The 15944-nt window shown below is 34.8% G+C and overlaps 1 protein-coding gene across 8 annotated transcripts in view; it reads left to right on the top strand.

Annotated features, from left to right (window-relative positions):
- MLLT10 (MLLT10 histone lysine methyltransferase DOT1L cofactor) overlaps positions 1-15944 on the top strand; it is a 290083-nt gene that overhangs the window by 209332 nt on the left and 64807 nt on the right. For 6 of the 8 annotated variants that reach the window (XM_036281730.1, XM_036281756.1, XM_036281722.1 and 3 more), the window contains 3 exons: positions 543-1112; positions 9300-9344; positions 10205-10237. In XM_036281730.1, coding sequence (XP_036137623.1) covers positions 543-1112; positions 9300-9344; positions 10205-10237 — 648 coding nt within the window. The remainder of the gene's footprint in view (positions 1-542; positions 1113-9299; positions 9345-10204; positions 10238-15944) is intronic. The other 2 variants (XM_036281774.1, XM_036281739.1) reach the window with 2 other exon arrangements.

Here is a 15944-nt window from a genome sequence, read left to right as displayed (position 1 = left end):
TACAACCTAAGAAACATCTTTTGGTTCTTATTGTGTGTTGGGAACATTTATAATCATATATATCTTCAGTAATTAAAAAAGAGGAAGTTCCCCTAGCCATTCAGAGTCCAACTGTAGTCTTGTCAAAGTCTTCCTGAGACTGCTATTCTTTGGTCCTTCCTCAAGTATACACATATTTGGGGGAGAATTGAGGAATGCAGCCATAGTAAACGGAAGGTTAAATAAAGCTTATATCTTATATCTTGGTAATTGTGTAAGTAACGGTTTGTGATTCAATTTAATAACTATAAAATGACAAGTATTTTTTTAAAGATAATTTTATAGATAAACTTGTTTTCAGTAATAACCCTTTTTAAAATCTACCTTTGTTACATAAGTGATGTGTCCTAGGTTTTATAGTAATTTTTTTTCACCCTCTTTTTTTGATGATTGTGTCATTTCTACTGCTTGTGGGAACTTTTGCATCCAATTTTTTTCTTTTCCTATTTCCTCCCCCCACCCCTTTCTTTTTCGTTTCTTTCTTTTTTTTTCTTTTACTACAGGTAGTTTTTCAGGAACTCCAGGCAGTGTAAAATCATCTTCGGGAAGTTCAGTTCAGTCTCCCCAGGATTTCTTGAGCTTTACAGACTCAGATCTACGTAATGACAGTTATATTCACTCCCAACAGTCATCATCAACCAAAGATGTACATAAAGGAGAGTCTGGAAGCCAGGAAGGGGGGGTAAATAGTTTTAGTTCCATAATTGGTCTCCCTTCGACCTCAGCTGTTATTTCACAGCCTAAAAACTTTGAAAACTCACCTGGAGATTTGGGTAATTCCAGCCTTCCTACAGCAGGATATAAGCGGGCTCAAACATCTGGCATAGAAGAAGACACTGTAAAGGAAAAGAAAAGAAAAGGAAATAAACAAAGTAAGCATGGGCCTGGTAGACCCAAAGGAAACAAAAATCAAGAAAATGTTTCTCATCTCTCAGTTTCTTCTGCTTCACCAACATCATCTGTAGCATCAGCTGCAGGAAGTATAACAAGCTCTAGTCTTCAAAAATCTCCTACATTGCTCAGGAATGGAAGTTTACAAAGTCTTAGTGTTGGCTCATCTCCAGTTGGTTCAGGTAGGGATTTACCTATTGTTTTTCTCCCTTCCACCACCACTACTCTTCCATTACTTCAAAAAGTAAATTAACTTTAAACTATTGTTATGATAATATATGAGTTGCTAAGTAACATTTAATTATCTTAATGAAAAAATGTGTTATGATCTTAGACAATTTGGTGTTTGGAAAAGATGTTTGGTACTAATCTGATACTACTTAATTAAATATAGGCTAAATAGTTTATTGGTCTTTTTTTTATGAAACACCTAGAATTCATTTCCCATTTTTGTTTCTCCTTCACTTACACAGTATTTTTTAAAAATTTATTGTTGAAAGTATTACGGATGTACCCCGTTTTCCCCTATTAACTCCCTCCTCCCTACCTCTCCCCCTCCCTACCTCTCCCCCTCCCCCACCTTTACCACACTATTGTCTGTATCCACTGGTTATTTTTTTATTTTTTTTTTTTATCCTTACCCGAGGACATTTTTCCATTTTTTGTTCAGATAGAGTGGGAGGGAGGGAGAGGGGGAGAAAGAAAGAGAGAGAGAGAGAGAGAGAAAGAGAAACATCAACGTGAAAGGAACACATCGAGTGGCTGCCTTCCTCACTACCCAACCAGGGCCAGGGATGAATTGCAACTGAGGTACACACCCTTAGCGGGAACCAAACCTGGGTCTCTCTGGAACGTAGGCCAGTGCTCTAACCGCTGAGCCAAACCGGCCAGGGCTCCACTGGTTATTTTTTTAAAACCAACTCAGCTGGTGGGGCTGAGTTGGTTGAGCGTTAGCTCATGCACCAAAAGGTGAACAGTTCAATTCCTGGTCAGGGCACATGCGGGTCTCAATCCCCAGTGTGGGGCATGTAGAAGGCAGCCAATCGATGTTTCCCTCTCACATCTCTCTCTTCTTCTCCCTCTCAAATCAATAAAAACATACATTTGAGGTGTGACAGTTTTTTCACTTTATTTTATTTTATTTTTTTAATCTTCATCCGAGGACATTTTTCCATTTTTTGTACAGAGTAGGAGGGAGAGAGAAGAAGAGAGAGAGAGGGAAACATCGATGTGAAAGGGACACATCGAGTGGCTGCCACCCGCACGACCAACCAGGGCCGGGGACAAACTGCAACCGAGGTACATGCCCTTAGCGGGAACCAAACCCGGGTCTCTCCGGACCGCAGGTGGACGCTCTAACCGCTGAGCCAAACTGGCCAGGGCTTTCACTTTATTTTTTATTGGTATTTGCTTTTGAGCTTTCTTTCTCTAAATTTCAGCCTTCATTTTCTCAGTAATTCCCCACACAAATTCTACTTTAATTTCTCTGTCTAGAATATTTTTCAATCAGTGATAACTGATTTACATTTATGGATTTTAACAATCACATTTCAGGAAATATATGAAATGATTTATATTCTTTTTGTTTTCCAATATGTTTAACAGTTTTTACTGTTATTTATATGAATGAATTTATGTATGTTGTTATTCACACCATCGGGATGCTTCTTTGACAAGTGTATTTATATGATGAATATTACTTTCAATTTTTAAAAAACTTTTAAGATGCATGTTTTTAGACAGAAACTTAACAGTTTAGATATTAATTAAATGTCCACATTTATATTTTAAATTGCATCTTGAATTTAAGGTAAATGATTTTAAATGTGTTGATTGTAAACCTCGTCCTTTTGGTTATAGAAATGAGGAGATTTGGGCTGAAATGAACTATTAATGGATTTTTATCAGTTCTATTGGAGAGGATGGTAGGAAATAGTATGGAAAAATAATAAATACAATTTAATGATGAATGTCCATGCATATTTTATAAATATAGAATATTGGAATTTTATAGTTGTACAGATAATTTCAGTAAGTAAGCTCAAGAGATATCAGTCTAAGGGAGAAAAGAGCATGTTTAAAGGTCAGATGTGAAAAATACTATAACTACCTTTTTTTTTTCCCAATCCTCATCCGAGGATGTTTTTCCATTGCTTTCTAGACAGAGTGGAAGGGAGAGAGAGAAACATCGATGTGAGAGAGACACACTGATTGGTTGCCTCCCACACGACCCCCTTCTGGGCCGGGGATCAAACCTGCAACCAAGGTACATGTGTGCCTTTGATGGGAAATCGAACTCATGACCCCTCAGTCCGCAGGCTGAAGCTCCAACTACTGAGCCAAACTGGCCAGGGCACTACCATTTTTTTGTGTGCCAGGGCCTGTCTAGTGATTTATAGTTATTATCTTATATAATCCTCACAACAGTTTTATGAAGTAAAAACAATTAATGCCTGTTTTACAGCTGATAGAAGTGAGACTGAGACAGGTAAAATAAGTTGCCTAAGGTCACACACCAGGGATTTCTTTCTGTTTCTCATAGCTAAAGCTAGTTTCAGTGCCTGTGGTGTACTTGTTTGACAAGTTTCTGAAGTGTGTATGTGTGTGTTGTTTTTTTAGAAATGAGTGAAGAGTATGGAACAGTGGTTTCATGAAGCATTAGGAATGGTTCTAGAGCAGGATGTCTCAATCTTAGCACTATTGCCATTTGATCAGGGTATTTTTTGTTGTGCAGCGCTGTCCTGTGCATTGTAGGATGCTTATTAGGATCCCTAAGCCCTATCCTCTAGACGCCAGTAGCACCCAAGACTCCTACTCCCCCAATCAAAAACTGTTTCCCTCCAGGGGGTAGGGAGCAAATATCTCCCTTTGCTGAGAACCACTGTTTTAGAGGGGGAAAATATATATAAATTGCATTGAGAAATAAGTTCATGAAAATATTTAAATATATTGCACACTTGAATATACATTTTATTTATGTAATATGAAACATACTGACATTTGAGACCAGCTTATCTTAGCAATTAGCTTTAGCCTCTAGTCACAAAAAGTAAGTCTAGATAAATTTACTCAAAAAAAAATGAATTTATATTCATTTTTTAACAAGAGGCACAGTAATGATATGAGTAACTTAGAAAATTAAGCCTGAGTTTGCTTTTGTGAAAAGCAATCCTTACTTATTTTCTATACATAAAAAGTCTAGTTGGATAATTAGTGAAATTCAGAAATTGTGTGTAGATGCCATTTGAAACACATTATTTTCAAATTAATGTAATTAAAATAATTGATTTAGCCCTGGCTGGTTTGGCTCAGCAGTTAGAACATCAGCCTGCGGTCCAGAGAGACCCGGGTTGGATTCCCGCTAAGGGCACGTACCTCGGTTGCAGTTTGTCCCCGGCCCTGGTTGGTTGTGTGGGTGGCAGCCATTCGATGTGTCCCTTTCACATTGATGTTTCTCTCTCTCTTCCTCCCACTCCACCTGAACAAAAAATGGAAAAATGTCCTCGGGTGAGGATAAAAAATAAATAAATAGTTGATTTATATTCCTGAAAAGCTTTTCTTCCCTGGTACAGTTTTAGGGCGATTTTAGGCATGGGAGAGAAATAGTGTTCTTTACATAATTATTACTTTCAGAGGGCAATGTTTGTGGTACATCTGTGAGAGAAAAAGATGAATTTGTATTCCTTTTATCTCACCATTAGGGAAACAAATTTAGGTAGAAATTCCCATAAATATTATTTCCTGAAAATAAATGACTTACATTTAGACTTCCTGGGTTTTTTTTGTAAATTTGTTCTTAAAAAGTTTAAACTTATGCTTAAGTTGTTACTTAAATTTGTATGCCTTGTTAAAGTCAAAGCTATACTAATGGAATAAGATTTGTTACTTAAAGCTGTTCAAGATATAATATATTCTTTAACTTTATGCATTTTAATAAAAGTTTTAGGATTAGACCAGAGCACTCTCTTATTGATAAACTTAGTACTAAAAAGTCTGTTCTTACCTAGAAGAAGCTGGCTAAATGACATGAATATTTAGAATTTATGCCTTCTTGGCATAAATTAGGCATTCCTAACTGCTGTTGAAATAGTATATGTTACACACTGTCTTAAGCACTTGGCAAGCATCAAGTATTATTTACTCATATAGAAGAAGAAATTGAAGACAGAATTCTCACAGCTCTAAGTCGTGGAGCTGTGCATTTTCCTTGATTTCAGACAATTTAAAGTTCAAGAGATGTTTTCTGATGGGAGTTTAAAACCACACTAGTATACGTCAGTCATACTTTAAGGAACAGGATCAATGAGAGAGTTTGAGCCAATAATTAAACTTGGAACAGTTAAATCTCCTACTAGCCTGAAAATATTAATATTGTCTTTGGACTAATTTTAGATTGAGAAATCATTCCGTAATTGTAAAAGCAGGAAACTATATAAATAAGTGGGAAGGAGAAAATATATATTGTGTACCATGTTATCAAGAATTGTTTTTCGCCTTGACAAGTTTGGTTCAGGGGTTAGAGTGTTGGCCCATGGACCAAAGGGTCTCGGGTTCGATTTCCAGCCAAGGGCACATACCTGGGTTTCAATTTCTGTCCCCGGCTCTAGTCATGGTCATGCAGGAGGCAGCCAATCATTGTCTTTCTCTCTGCCCCTCCATCTCTTCTTCCCTTCCAGTCCACTATCTAAAAATCAGTTGTAAAATATTCTCAGGTGAGGATTCACAACAAAAACAAGAATTGTTTTTCATGGTGCCCTTTAAAAAAGATTCATTTTCTGTAATGACAGGTTCATAATTTAGTAATGATGAAAGTGACCTTTGTAAGCACCTGTTGGCTATGATGTTAGACTATCACATGCACTATAATCCTAGCTCCATGAGGTTATGGGCTATGTTTGTCATGTTCACCACTCTCTGCTCACTGCCAGCACAGCGCTTTGAGCTTAATAAATGTTAAAATGTCTTTTTTAAAAAAATGAATGAATACTAATAGTAATCACTGAGAATATATCATGTGGTTAGTAGTATTTTGTTATTTTGTACTTGCCTTCCAAGTGTTTATAACCAGGTTGCAAGTGAAATTAATCATTTGTAAAGCTTTTCATGTAGTATTATAGGCCCGTTTAGGATATATAATTAAGTTGCAGAAGATGGAATTTGGATTGTACTTTGGAGTAGACAGAAAAAGAAGGTCAGCAGTATTATCAGAAAAGAAAGTATAGGTATATTTGAAAGACAAACCTAATAGAAACAAGAAGCTTGTATTTGTGGGATGGAGGTAATATTAATTAAATAGGGCAGACTGAATGGGTTTATAGAGTTTAATACCAGGCTGAAGAAATCAGATTTATAGGCTAGTAGTCTTTTTCTAGAATAAATATCCAGGACTTAATTTTGGCAACTTACTATTAAAAGAATTTCATGAATGGAAAAAAATACTGCTTCTGTCAGCTTATAATAATAGTAATATCTTATATTTGAGAGCACCTAACAGTTTCTAAAGAACTCTTTACTGCCTCATTTGATCCTTGGAACAACCTTGTGAAATAGGCAGGACAGCTACTACTACTGATGTTGCTGTTATTTCTCCTGTTTTACCACAACTAGGATATAAAGCAGAAGTATAAATTAGGTCTTTATGATGTGATTCTCTTAAGACTTGTTGAAATTATAATAGAGTATATATAGCAAGATATTCTAGGAGTCCCAGAGCCAATCAGAATAGCATCCCAGAAAACTCCTTGTCTGATGAGGGGTTTGGATTGTAAAATTTGTATTATAATAAAGTATATCCTGATAAATGACCTACCGTTAACCGTGATTTATGCAAAATGGAAAATTAGTGTGTTTAAGTGATGACTAAAGGTTGTAAGTTTTGGCTTATAGATTATCTTAAGCTTTTGATTGAATTCTTTCCTATATTCTTTTGCATTCTTAACAAGTAGGCTTAACAAGTCTTTTGAGACATTGAAAATTAATATAGCATTTGAAAGAGTTTACATGCTGTTTGTCCTTTTCCTTTTTCCTATTTATCTCAACCACATTATGAGAGTTTATGATGTACTAAAGTGAAAGTCAGGGTAACATTAGTTAATAACATTATATAAATTTCAGGTGTACAACTTTATAATGCAACATCTGTATATTCCATTGTGTACTGACCCCCAAAGAAAGTTAACATTTTTTTCTTCACAAAAATCAACATTTTATTTTCTCTGAGAAAAATGTGGTATTCGTTCAGTGATAAGGAGTTGATGGTTTAACATTAACTGTTTTTCTTTTGATAGACTGTCTTTTGAAGTAAATGGTTCCCTGTTTTAAAAAGTTTTAGTTGTCCCTAGTTCTTTAATATAATGCCATATCTTCCTAAGTTAAGATACTTGAAATATATTTCAGTGATGGAATTCTCTAGTGGTGATAAATGTTACAGAAGGAGATTCTGGAAAGGTACTCTTTTGGTTGTGATCCTATCTACTTAGTGTTAAAATCTTAAAGATTTCACGGAGAAGACTTATTAATACAAACATCACTTCAAGAGCAGTTTGTTCTGACAATATGAAGGTTATGAAAATTTAGCTTGAGCCCATGTAACTATGAAAGGGTTCTTGTTAAATATGTCCCTATTTGTGTCTTATCTCCCTAGGTTATAAAATGAAACTGAGAAGTCTTTCCCTGGTTAAAATATTTTAATTAGGAATAGGTTGATTCTATAAACAAATAAAGGATACACAAATACAAACATTAATCCAATAAACTCACAAGAATAGAGTTACTAATACAGTATTGTTGGCCAAAGAGTATATACAATTATTGAACATGATTCAAACCTATCTTAATGACTCGGTTTGTGACTTTATATATTTTTATTATATTGAGTCATAAATGAAAGTCATATATAAAACTGGATGCTGCTAAAACAGGACAACCTTGGCATTTGCTTTCTTAGAAAATTCCTGGTTCTGTTTTGGTCTTTGATGACTTGAAAATTTGGACCTATACTATAGCTATCTATAAAAGTATTAGATCAAAGGCCAGAGTAGCCATATCTCCCCCCCCCACCCCCACCCCCATTGAGAAAGTTCTTTGGCTATTCTGAGTGTTTTTTGATTTTTTTTCAGCATCATTCCAAACAGCTATCATTTCTTTATAATGTACCAGTTAGTCTCTTCTGTGGCCCTCATTCCCTTCTTAAATCTCACTTGTATTGATTGGATTTTTTTAATGAAGCATTAAAAGTGTCAAATTCTCCTACTGTGTCTCATTTTTTAGTGTCCCCTGGAAAGGAGTTACATTAAACTGGGCTAAATGTTAGATTTTTTTTTTTTTAACTTCATCAAATGTAAAAGTCTTTTAACATTACAATCATTGCCAGTGAGTGCTGGCTTGCTCTGTCTTGCTTTGTCTTCTTATTTCAAGTTATTCAGAGTGTGCCCAAGATTAGGCTCAACTTCTGAGGTACATATGTGGGTAGTAGACATGTGAGTGATGGTTGCCTGAAAGGCTCTATTGTACACATGGTTCCTAGAGGTCATGCTTTTGATTTAGTAATATCCAGAGAGTTCCCAGATATCCCTCCTTTAAAAGAATTTGGCCAAGTGTTAGCCACAATGGAATACCAGTTGTTTCCAGGATTAGCAGGGCTGTGAGTCACAACCTTAGTCCTGGTTTTATCAACTCTTTTTGCCTTTCCAATGTCATATAGGAATTTATTTTCCATCTTCTGAGCAGCTTTGGTTTTAACAGTGTTTTTTTGCCTCATGTCACCCTCTGCTTGTTCTTATTTGGGTAAAGGAATAAGAGTAATGGTTTACTCATTCATTAGCATCATAAAAAATGAAAGGTACAAGAAAGTATAGTTTAATGAGTTTTATACTGTTCTAGAAATCATAATGAATTTCTGGTCATATGTAAACTAAATAATTTTCATACTTAAAATGTAATTTCTAATTGACCACAGGATTCAAATATTTTTGATAAATAGTTCACATCTAATAAATTATATAAAACACATTAGTTTATCACGTCGCCTAACTATACCTTCTTTTAGTAGTTAATCCATTTATTCTTAGACATTTATTATGTAGATTCATTTGTAAGCCTTTATGTCTTTTCCACATTCTTTGCCCTCACATGCACACACATATTCCCACGCTATCCCATTATGATTTGTGAGAATTTCATCATGTTTGGTCCTCCTACCCCTCATGTCCCAATTACTGGCTTATAATTTCTGTTCCCACACTTCTGTTTGCCCTTCTCAGCTAGACTTTTAGGTGAATGTTTTCCTATTTTTCTGGCCTGTTTCTTTTTCTACTCTTGAGTTGCTGGCAACTTCTTTGCTGATTTCCTTTCTCCCTCCCTCCCAACAGAAATTTCCATGCAGTATCGGCATGATGGAGCTTGTCCAACAACTAGTAAGTTGTCGATCTGGGTTGGTAAACCCAGGCTTTTTGACTCTTACTCTAGTGCTTTTTCTAGTGTATTATGCCACCTCTTAAACTCTAAATTTTAATTTTCCAAAATGCAATTTGTTTTTAATTGAATATATTTCTTTCTCATACAAAGATATCTTAATTGTTGCTTTGTCCTGTGTTCAGTATCCATTACAGTCAAATTGTGAACAAATTTTAATTGTTTGGCTTTTTAATATGGTGTTTCCATTGCATAATTGTGACTTTTGTCACCAATTAAGTAATATTTTGTTTTCCATTAATCTTGATGTTACTATAATTTTTAAATATTTATATATTGGCATTAGATAGCTTTCTTGCTTAGACTCATACACTTGTTGAGACTATTATACTAAATTCCAGGATATGAATATATTTGATCTGGTTAGATGTTAAATTGAGTTTTTTCTTTATAACAGATATTGTTGAGTGTGACCAAACGTGGATTTACCTATATAGAATTGTATCTAGGTTCTTACTTTTTATAAGAAAGACATTACAGAAACTGTGAAGTATCTTTTTAAAAGCGATTTTGCAAAACAAAATAAATAAAAGTGATTTTGCATATATGTATTTATTACTAAGGAAATTTGTCATCATTATGATATATCTGACATTTAAATTTAGTATGTAATATATTGACTAATACAATATTTAGAACGTTATACCATGTAAAAAATGAGCTTGCAATTTTAATAATTCAGGCAATGATACCTGACAGATTTACTGAGATTTTATCATACTGATTCAGTCTGTGCCTATGTATTTCTTTTGTGTGTTTGAGAATGATCTTAACCTGAAGTCCTTTTTTCCTTACTTAAAAGCTTTCTCAGAGTTGCTGAATGCAATACACAATGGTAAGTTTTATTAGAATCTTCTCTGATGGTTCATTTATCACAAAGGTTACCTCTTATAGAGAATTCCGATTGAAAGCTTGCATGTTCTATTGAATGAGATGAAATCCAACTCTGCAGTGAGTCAGTTGTTCAACACCTTAGTAAAAACATTTTGTAGACTGCCTGTAGGAGGATAATAAGTCAGTACAGTTCATCAGTTGGCTTTTATTGTCTCTTTGTGAGACAAAATGTTGTAGTGTTGTTCTAACTTTATGAAAGTTTTATCTTTTCTATTTTTGCAAATAGTTTCTATAGGTCTTTTGAGTGTTCTCTTGCCATCACAGGTAGTAATTGGTACCCGCAATCAGGAATTTACTGCTCCTTTCACAACTTGAAATGAAAATTGTATTTTTAGGATTTTAAATTAATTTATAGAATACTTTTTATAATTTAATCCCGTATTCCACATAATGAATAAAAGGAAGATAACCTTTTAAATTATGTGTAATTTGGTACCAGGATTTCTTAAAGGGGAGTTGCATCTTCTGTAGTTCTAGATTCTGAAATCAGGATATAAAGCACATGCTGCTATCATTTTTCACTCGCATTGTAATTATAACGAAAGTCATTTTTGTAAAAATACTTGAGTTTTTAGTAACCAACCTTCCGTTAATTCTTTGATGTTCATAAAAACTTTTTTTAAAATCTAGTGTCATCCTTATTGATTTTCTTTTTCAGTTTTTAACTGATAAGTCTTATTTGTTCAAGATTATTTATATGATTCCAAGCATTTTTTTCAACACGTTTTCATTAATTTATGAGTCTTGTGTATTTTGTGATGTAGTTTAATTTGCAGTCAGTTTGCATTGTGTTTGCATTATATGTCAGGTGTTTACAAATCTATAGTCAGTAAGAGAATAATGGCATGATGAGCAGGCATAGACACTCACTTGATTTGAAGGTGGGGGGGAGGTTGGGACATGAGTTTATAAATGATCATTTTACCAATACATACATTTATTTAAAACTCTTACTTCCCTATATAACCTGGAACTGAAGAGTCTTAGATAATGAATACTCCAGATAAAAAGGAACTCTTAAACATTAAGTATTTAGAGGAAAAGGGAATGGGAACATTCTTGAGAATAAACTAAACATGTTACCATTCTTTGGTAGGAAAGTATAAAAAAATGAAAAGGTTTAACTTTTTTTTCAGTTTTCATAGGTAAATTTAGACTTGCTCTTTAATTTTGGAATATTAGAATTTGGAGGCAAACTGGAAGTTTTTTTGTTTTTTTTTTTGTTTTTTTTTATCCTTACCTGAGGACACCCTTGCATATATCTTCAGATAGAGTGGGAGGGAGGGAGGAAGAGAGAGAGAGGTAAACATCAATGTGAGAGAGACACATCAACCAGTTGCCACCCATACGACCCCAACCAGGGCCAGGGCCAGGGCCAAACCGCAACCAAGGTACATGCCCTTAGTGGGAACTGAACTCTGGACTCTCTTCTCCGCGGGCTGATGCTCTTCCCACTGAGCCAAACTGGCCAGGGCGTAAACTGGAAATTTCAAACAAGTATACAGTACTTGGGGTAAAAAGAAAGGAGTTATCATATCATAGGGAGCAATTTGAATGAACTGCCACATAAATCTTTTGCCTTTATTGACTAACAAAGTACTGGGGTGTACTAATTTAATGGGACATTTGTCATATTTCTTTGTATGGATGAATGAAATTAATCATGGGATTAATATAATGAACATAGGTTTTTAAAATCTTTTTCAGTTTTATAAGATTGTATTAGAGAAATCTCTAATGGTGCAGTCAGATATTTGTGTAGTCTTAGTCACATAATATAGAGAAATGAAATAAGTAATGGACTTATATTTTTTCTTACATATTTTATAACTAGAAATTTGTACCTTTTGACCCCATTTACTCATTTTGCCCTCCCCCCAATCTCCCCAAAGCAACCACCAATTTGTTCTCTATATTCATAAGCTAATTTTTTTTAGTGATTCCCCATATAAGCGAGAGCATACAGTATTTATTTTTTTCTTTCTGACTGATCTTAGCATTAAGCCCTCAAGTTTCATCCATATTATCATAAATGGCAAGATTTATTAGCTTTTTTTAATGGCCAAATAATATTTGTGTGTGTATTTTCTTTATTTATCCATCTAAGAACATTTAGGTTTTTCCCATGTCTTGGCTATTACAAATAATGCTGCAATGAACATGGGGTGGATATACAATCATCCCTTAGTATCCACAGGAGATTGATTCCAGGACATCCTAGAAGACACCAAAATCTGTGGATGTCCAAGTCCCTTATATAAAATGGCATAGTATTTGTATATGACCTATAGACATCCTCTCATTTACATTAAATAATCTCTGGATTACTTATAGTACCTAATACAATGAAAATAGTTGTATTGATTAGGGAATAATAAGAAGAAAGTCTGGCCCTGGCCGGTTTGGCTCAGCAGTTAGAGCGTCAGCCTGCGGTCCAGAGAGACCTGGGTTCGTTCCCGCTAAGGGCGCGTACCTTGGTTGCAGTTTGTCCCCAACCCTGGTTGGTCGTGCGAGTGGCAGCCACTCAATGTGACCCTTTCACATCCACGTTTCTCTCTCTCTCACACTCTCTCTCTCTCTTTCTCTCTCTCCCCCTCCCACTCTATCTGAACAAAAAATGGGGAAAAAATGTCCTCAGGTGAGGATAAAAAGAAAAAAAAAGAAACAACAACATAACACCACCTCTTCCCCAATATTTTCAATCTCCGTTAGTCGAATCTACAGGTGTGGGACCCATGTATATGGGGAGAGTCAACAGTATTTTTTTGAATTAGTGTTTTTTGTTGTTTTTGGAAAAATATTCAGAAATTGAATTTTTAGATCATATGGTAGTTCTATTTTAATATTTTGAGGAACCTCTAGTGATTGTACCAATTTACATTTCCACCAACAGTGCACAAGAGTTCCATTTCTCCAGATTCTTGTCAACACGTTATTCCTTCTCTTTTTCTTAATAGTCATTATAACAGATGTGGGATGATTTGATTTTCTCATTGTGGTTTTGATAGTATTTTCTTGATCAGTATTGATGTTGAGCATTTTTTCTTATACTTGTTGGCTATCTGATTGTTTTCTTTGAAATATGTCTATTCAAATCCTCTCATTTTTTAATTGGATGTTTTGGGGTGTTTTTTTAGTTTGCTTATTTTTGTTCTTTATATGTTTTGGATATTAGCTCTTTGTCCTGATTAGATACATGATTTACAATTATTTTCTCCCATTCCGTATGTTGCCTTTTCATTTTGTTGATGGTTTCCTTTTGTTGATGGTTTCTGCTGTGCAGAAGCTTTTTAGTTTGGTTTAGTCCCAGTTGTTTATTTTTGCTTTTTGTGTCAGATTTAAAAAAATCACCACCATGACCAATGTCAGGGAGTTTACTGCCTATGTTTTGATCTAGCAGTTTTATGATTTCACGGTTTACATTCAAGTGTTGAACACATTTTGAGTTAATTTTTGTGCATGGTGTAAGATAGTGGTCCAGTTTCATTTATTGTATGTATCTGGTTTTCTTAGCACCAGTTATTGAAGAGACTGCTCTTCCTCCATTGTATATTTTCTTGGCTCCTTTGTCGTAAATTAATTGACCATATATGTGTGGGTTTATTTCTAGGCTGTCTGATCTCCTCTACTGATCTATGTGTCTGTTTTTAGGCCAGTGTTACACTGTTTTGATTGCTATAGTTATGTAATACAATTTTGGGGTTTATTTTTCAAGATATAAGCAAACGTTTATTTAGAAAGTTAATTAGTAGAAGTGAGCCAGCTGGGTTTCATAGGCTCAAGAAACAAGTTACAGAGGCAGAAGAAGGCCCTTGGAGCTTAGAGGAGAGAAAGGCAAAGGTAATGTGCCCTGGTGGGAAGGAGAGGGAGAGCCTATAATACAGTTTGAAATCAGGGAGTGTGATGCCTCAGCTTTGTTCTCTTTTCTCAAGATTACTTTGGCCATTTCGGGTCTTTTATGGTTCCATACAAATTTTAGGACTGTTTATTCTATTTCTGTGAAAAATGCCTTCAGACTTTTGATAGGGATTGATTGCATTGAATCTGTAGATTGCTTTGGAGCGTAGACTGTCTTTGCATTTATTTGTGTCTCTCTTAGTTTCATTAATGTCTAACAGTTTTCACTGTACAGGTCTTTTACTCCTTGGTTTAATTTATTTCTAGGCATTTTATTATATTTGATGCATTTGTAAATGGGATTGTTTTCTTAATTTCTCTTCTGATAATTCATTATTAGTGTATAGAAATGCACAGATTTTTGTTTATTGATTTTGTATCTTGCAACTTTACTGAATTTGTTTATTAGTTCTAACAGTTTTTTTGTGAAATAGTTAGGGTTTTCTACATATCATATTATGTCATCTGCAGATAGAAACAGTTTTACTTCTTTCTTTCCAATTTGGATGCCTTTTATGTCTTTTTCTTATATTATTGCTCTGGACTTATTTTATTTTTTATCCTCACCCAAGGACATTTTTGCATTTATCTTCAGATAGAGCGGGGTGGGAGGGGGAGAGAGAAACATCCATGTAAGAGAGACACATCAACTGGTTGCCACCCACACGACCCCAAACTGCAACCAAGGTACATGCTCTTAATGGGAACCAAACCCAGGACTCTCTGATCCGCGGGCCGGCACTCTAACCACTGAGTCAAACTGGCCAGAGCCAGGACTTACTTTATTTATTTATTTATTTTAATATTTGTTGTTGTTATTGTCTCTATGTGAAAAAGTTTTGTTCTTTTTTGGGGGGGGGGCTTATTTTATATATATATTTGTTAATCCTCACCTGAGGATACTTTTTCCGTTGATTTTTTTAGAGAGAGTGGAAGAGAGGGAAGGAGAGAGATAGAGAAAGAGAGAAAGATTGATGTGAGAGATGCATTGATTGGTTGCCTCCTGCACATAGGATCAAACCTGTAACCCACATATATGCCCTTGACTGGGAATCAAACCCATGGCTTATTTTCATTCAATCATTCATTTGATCCTTTGGTGGACAGGTTGATGCTCTAAGCACTGAGCCACACCGGTCAAGGCTGGACTTACATTTTTAATTGCAAAGACAAGTGTAGGAATGCCATTTAGTGAAGTAATATTTAGCCTATAGGAGATTGAGGGAGAGTTGCTTGGACTTAGTTGGAAAAATCCATATGTTTGTGTTTCTTTCTTTTTTTATTTTCTTCAAATGTTAGCTTTTTAAAAAAAAGTGTGGCAAAGTACACGTAACATAAAATTTATTATTTTAACTAATTTTTTTTTTTAGTGTACAGCTCAGTAATGTTAAATATATTCACATGGTTGTGCAACCAATCTTAACAACTTTTTCATCTTATGAAGTAAAATTCATTAAACAACAGCTTCCTCTGGCAACTAACATTCTACTTTCTGTTTGTATGAACTTGACTTCTGTCTATCTCATGTGAGTAGCATCATACAGTATTTGTCTTTTTGTGACTTATTTCACTTTGCATAATGTCCCCAAGGTTTATCTATGTTATAGCATGTGTCAGAATTTTCTTCCCTTATTTTATTTTTTAATTTTTTAATATTTTTATTGATTTTAAGGAAGAGAGAGAGGAAGGGAGAAGGACAGAGAGAGACATCAGTGTGAGAGAGAAACATCAGTCGGCTGCCTCCTGCACAC

Source organism: Molossus molossus, unplaced genomic scaffold (genome assembly GCF_014108415.1).
Source record: "Molossus molossus isolate mMolMol1 unplaced genomic scaffold, mMolMol1.p scaffold_m16_p_1, whole genome shotgun sequence".
NCBI classification, from domain to species: domain Eukaryota; kingdom Metazoa; phylum Chordata; class Mammalia; order Chiroptera; family Molossidae; genus Molossus; species Molossus molossus.
The sequence above is the reverse complement of the archived record's forward strand: the minus strand, read 5'-3'. Positions and strand labels throughout refer to the sequence as shown.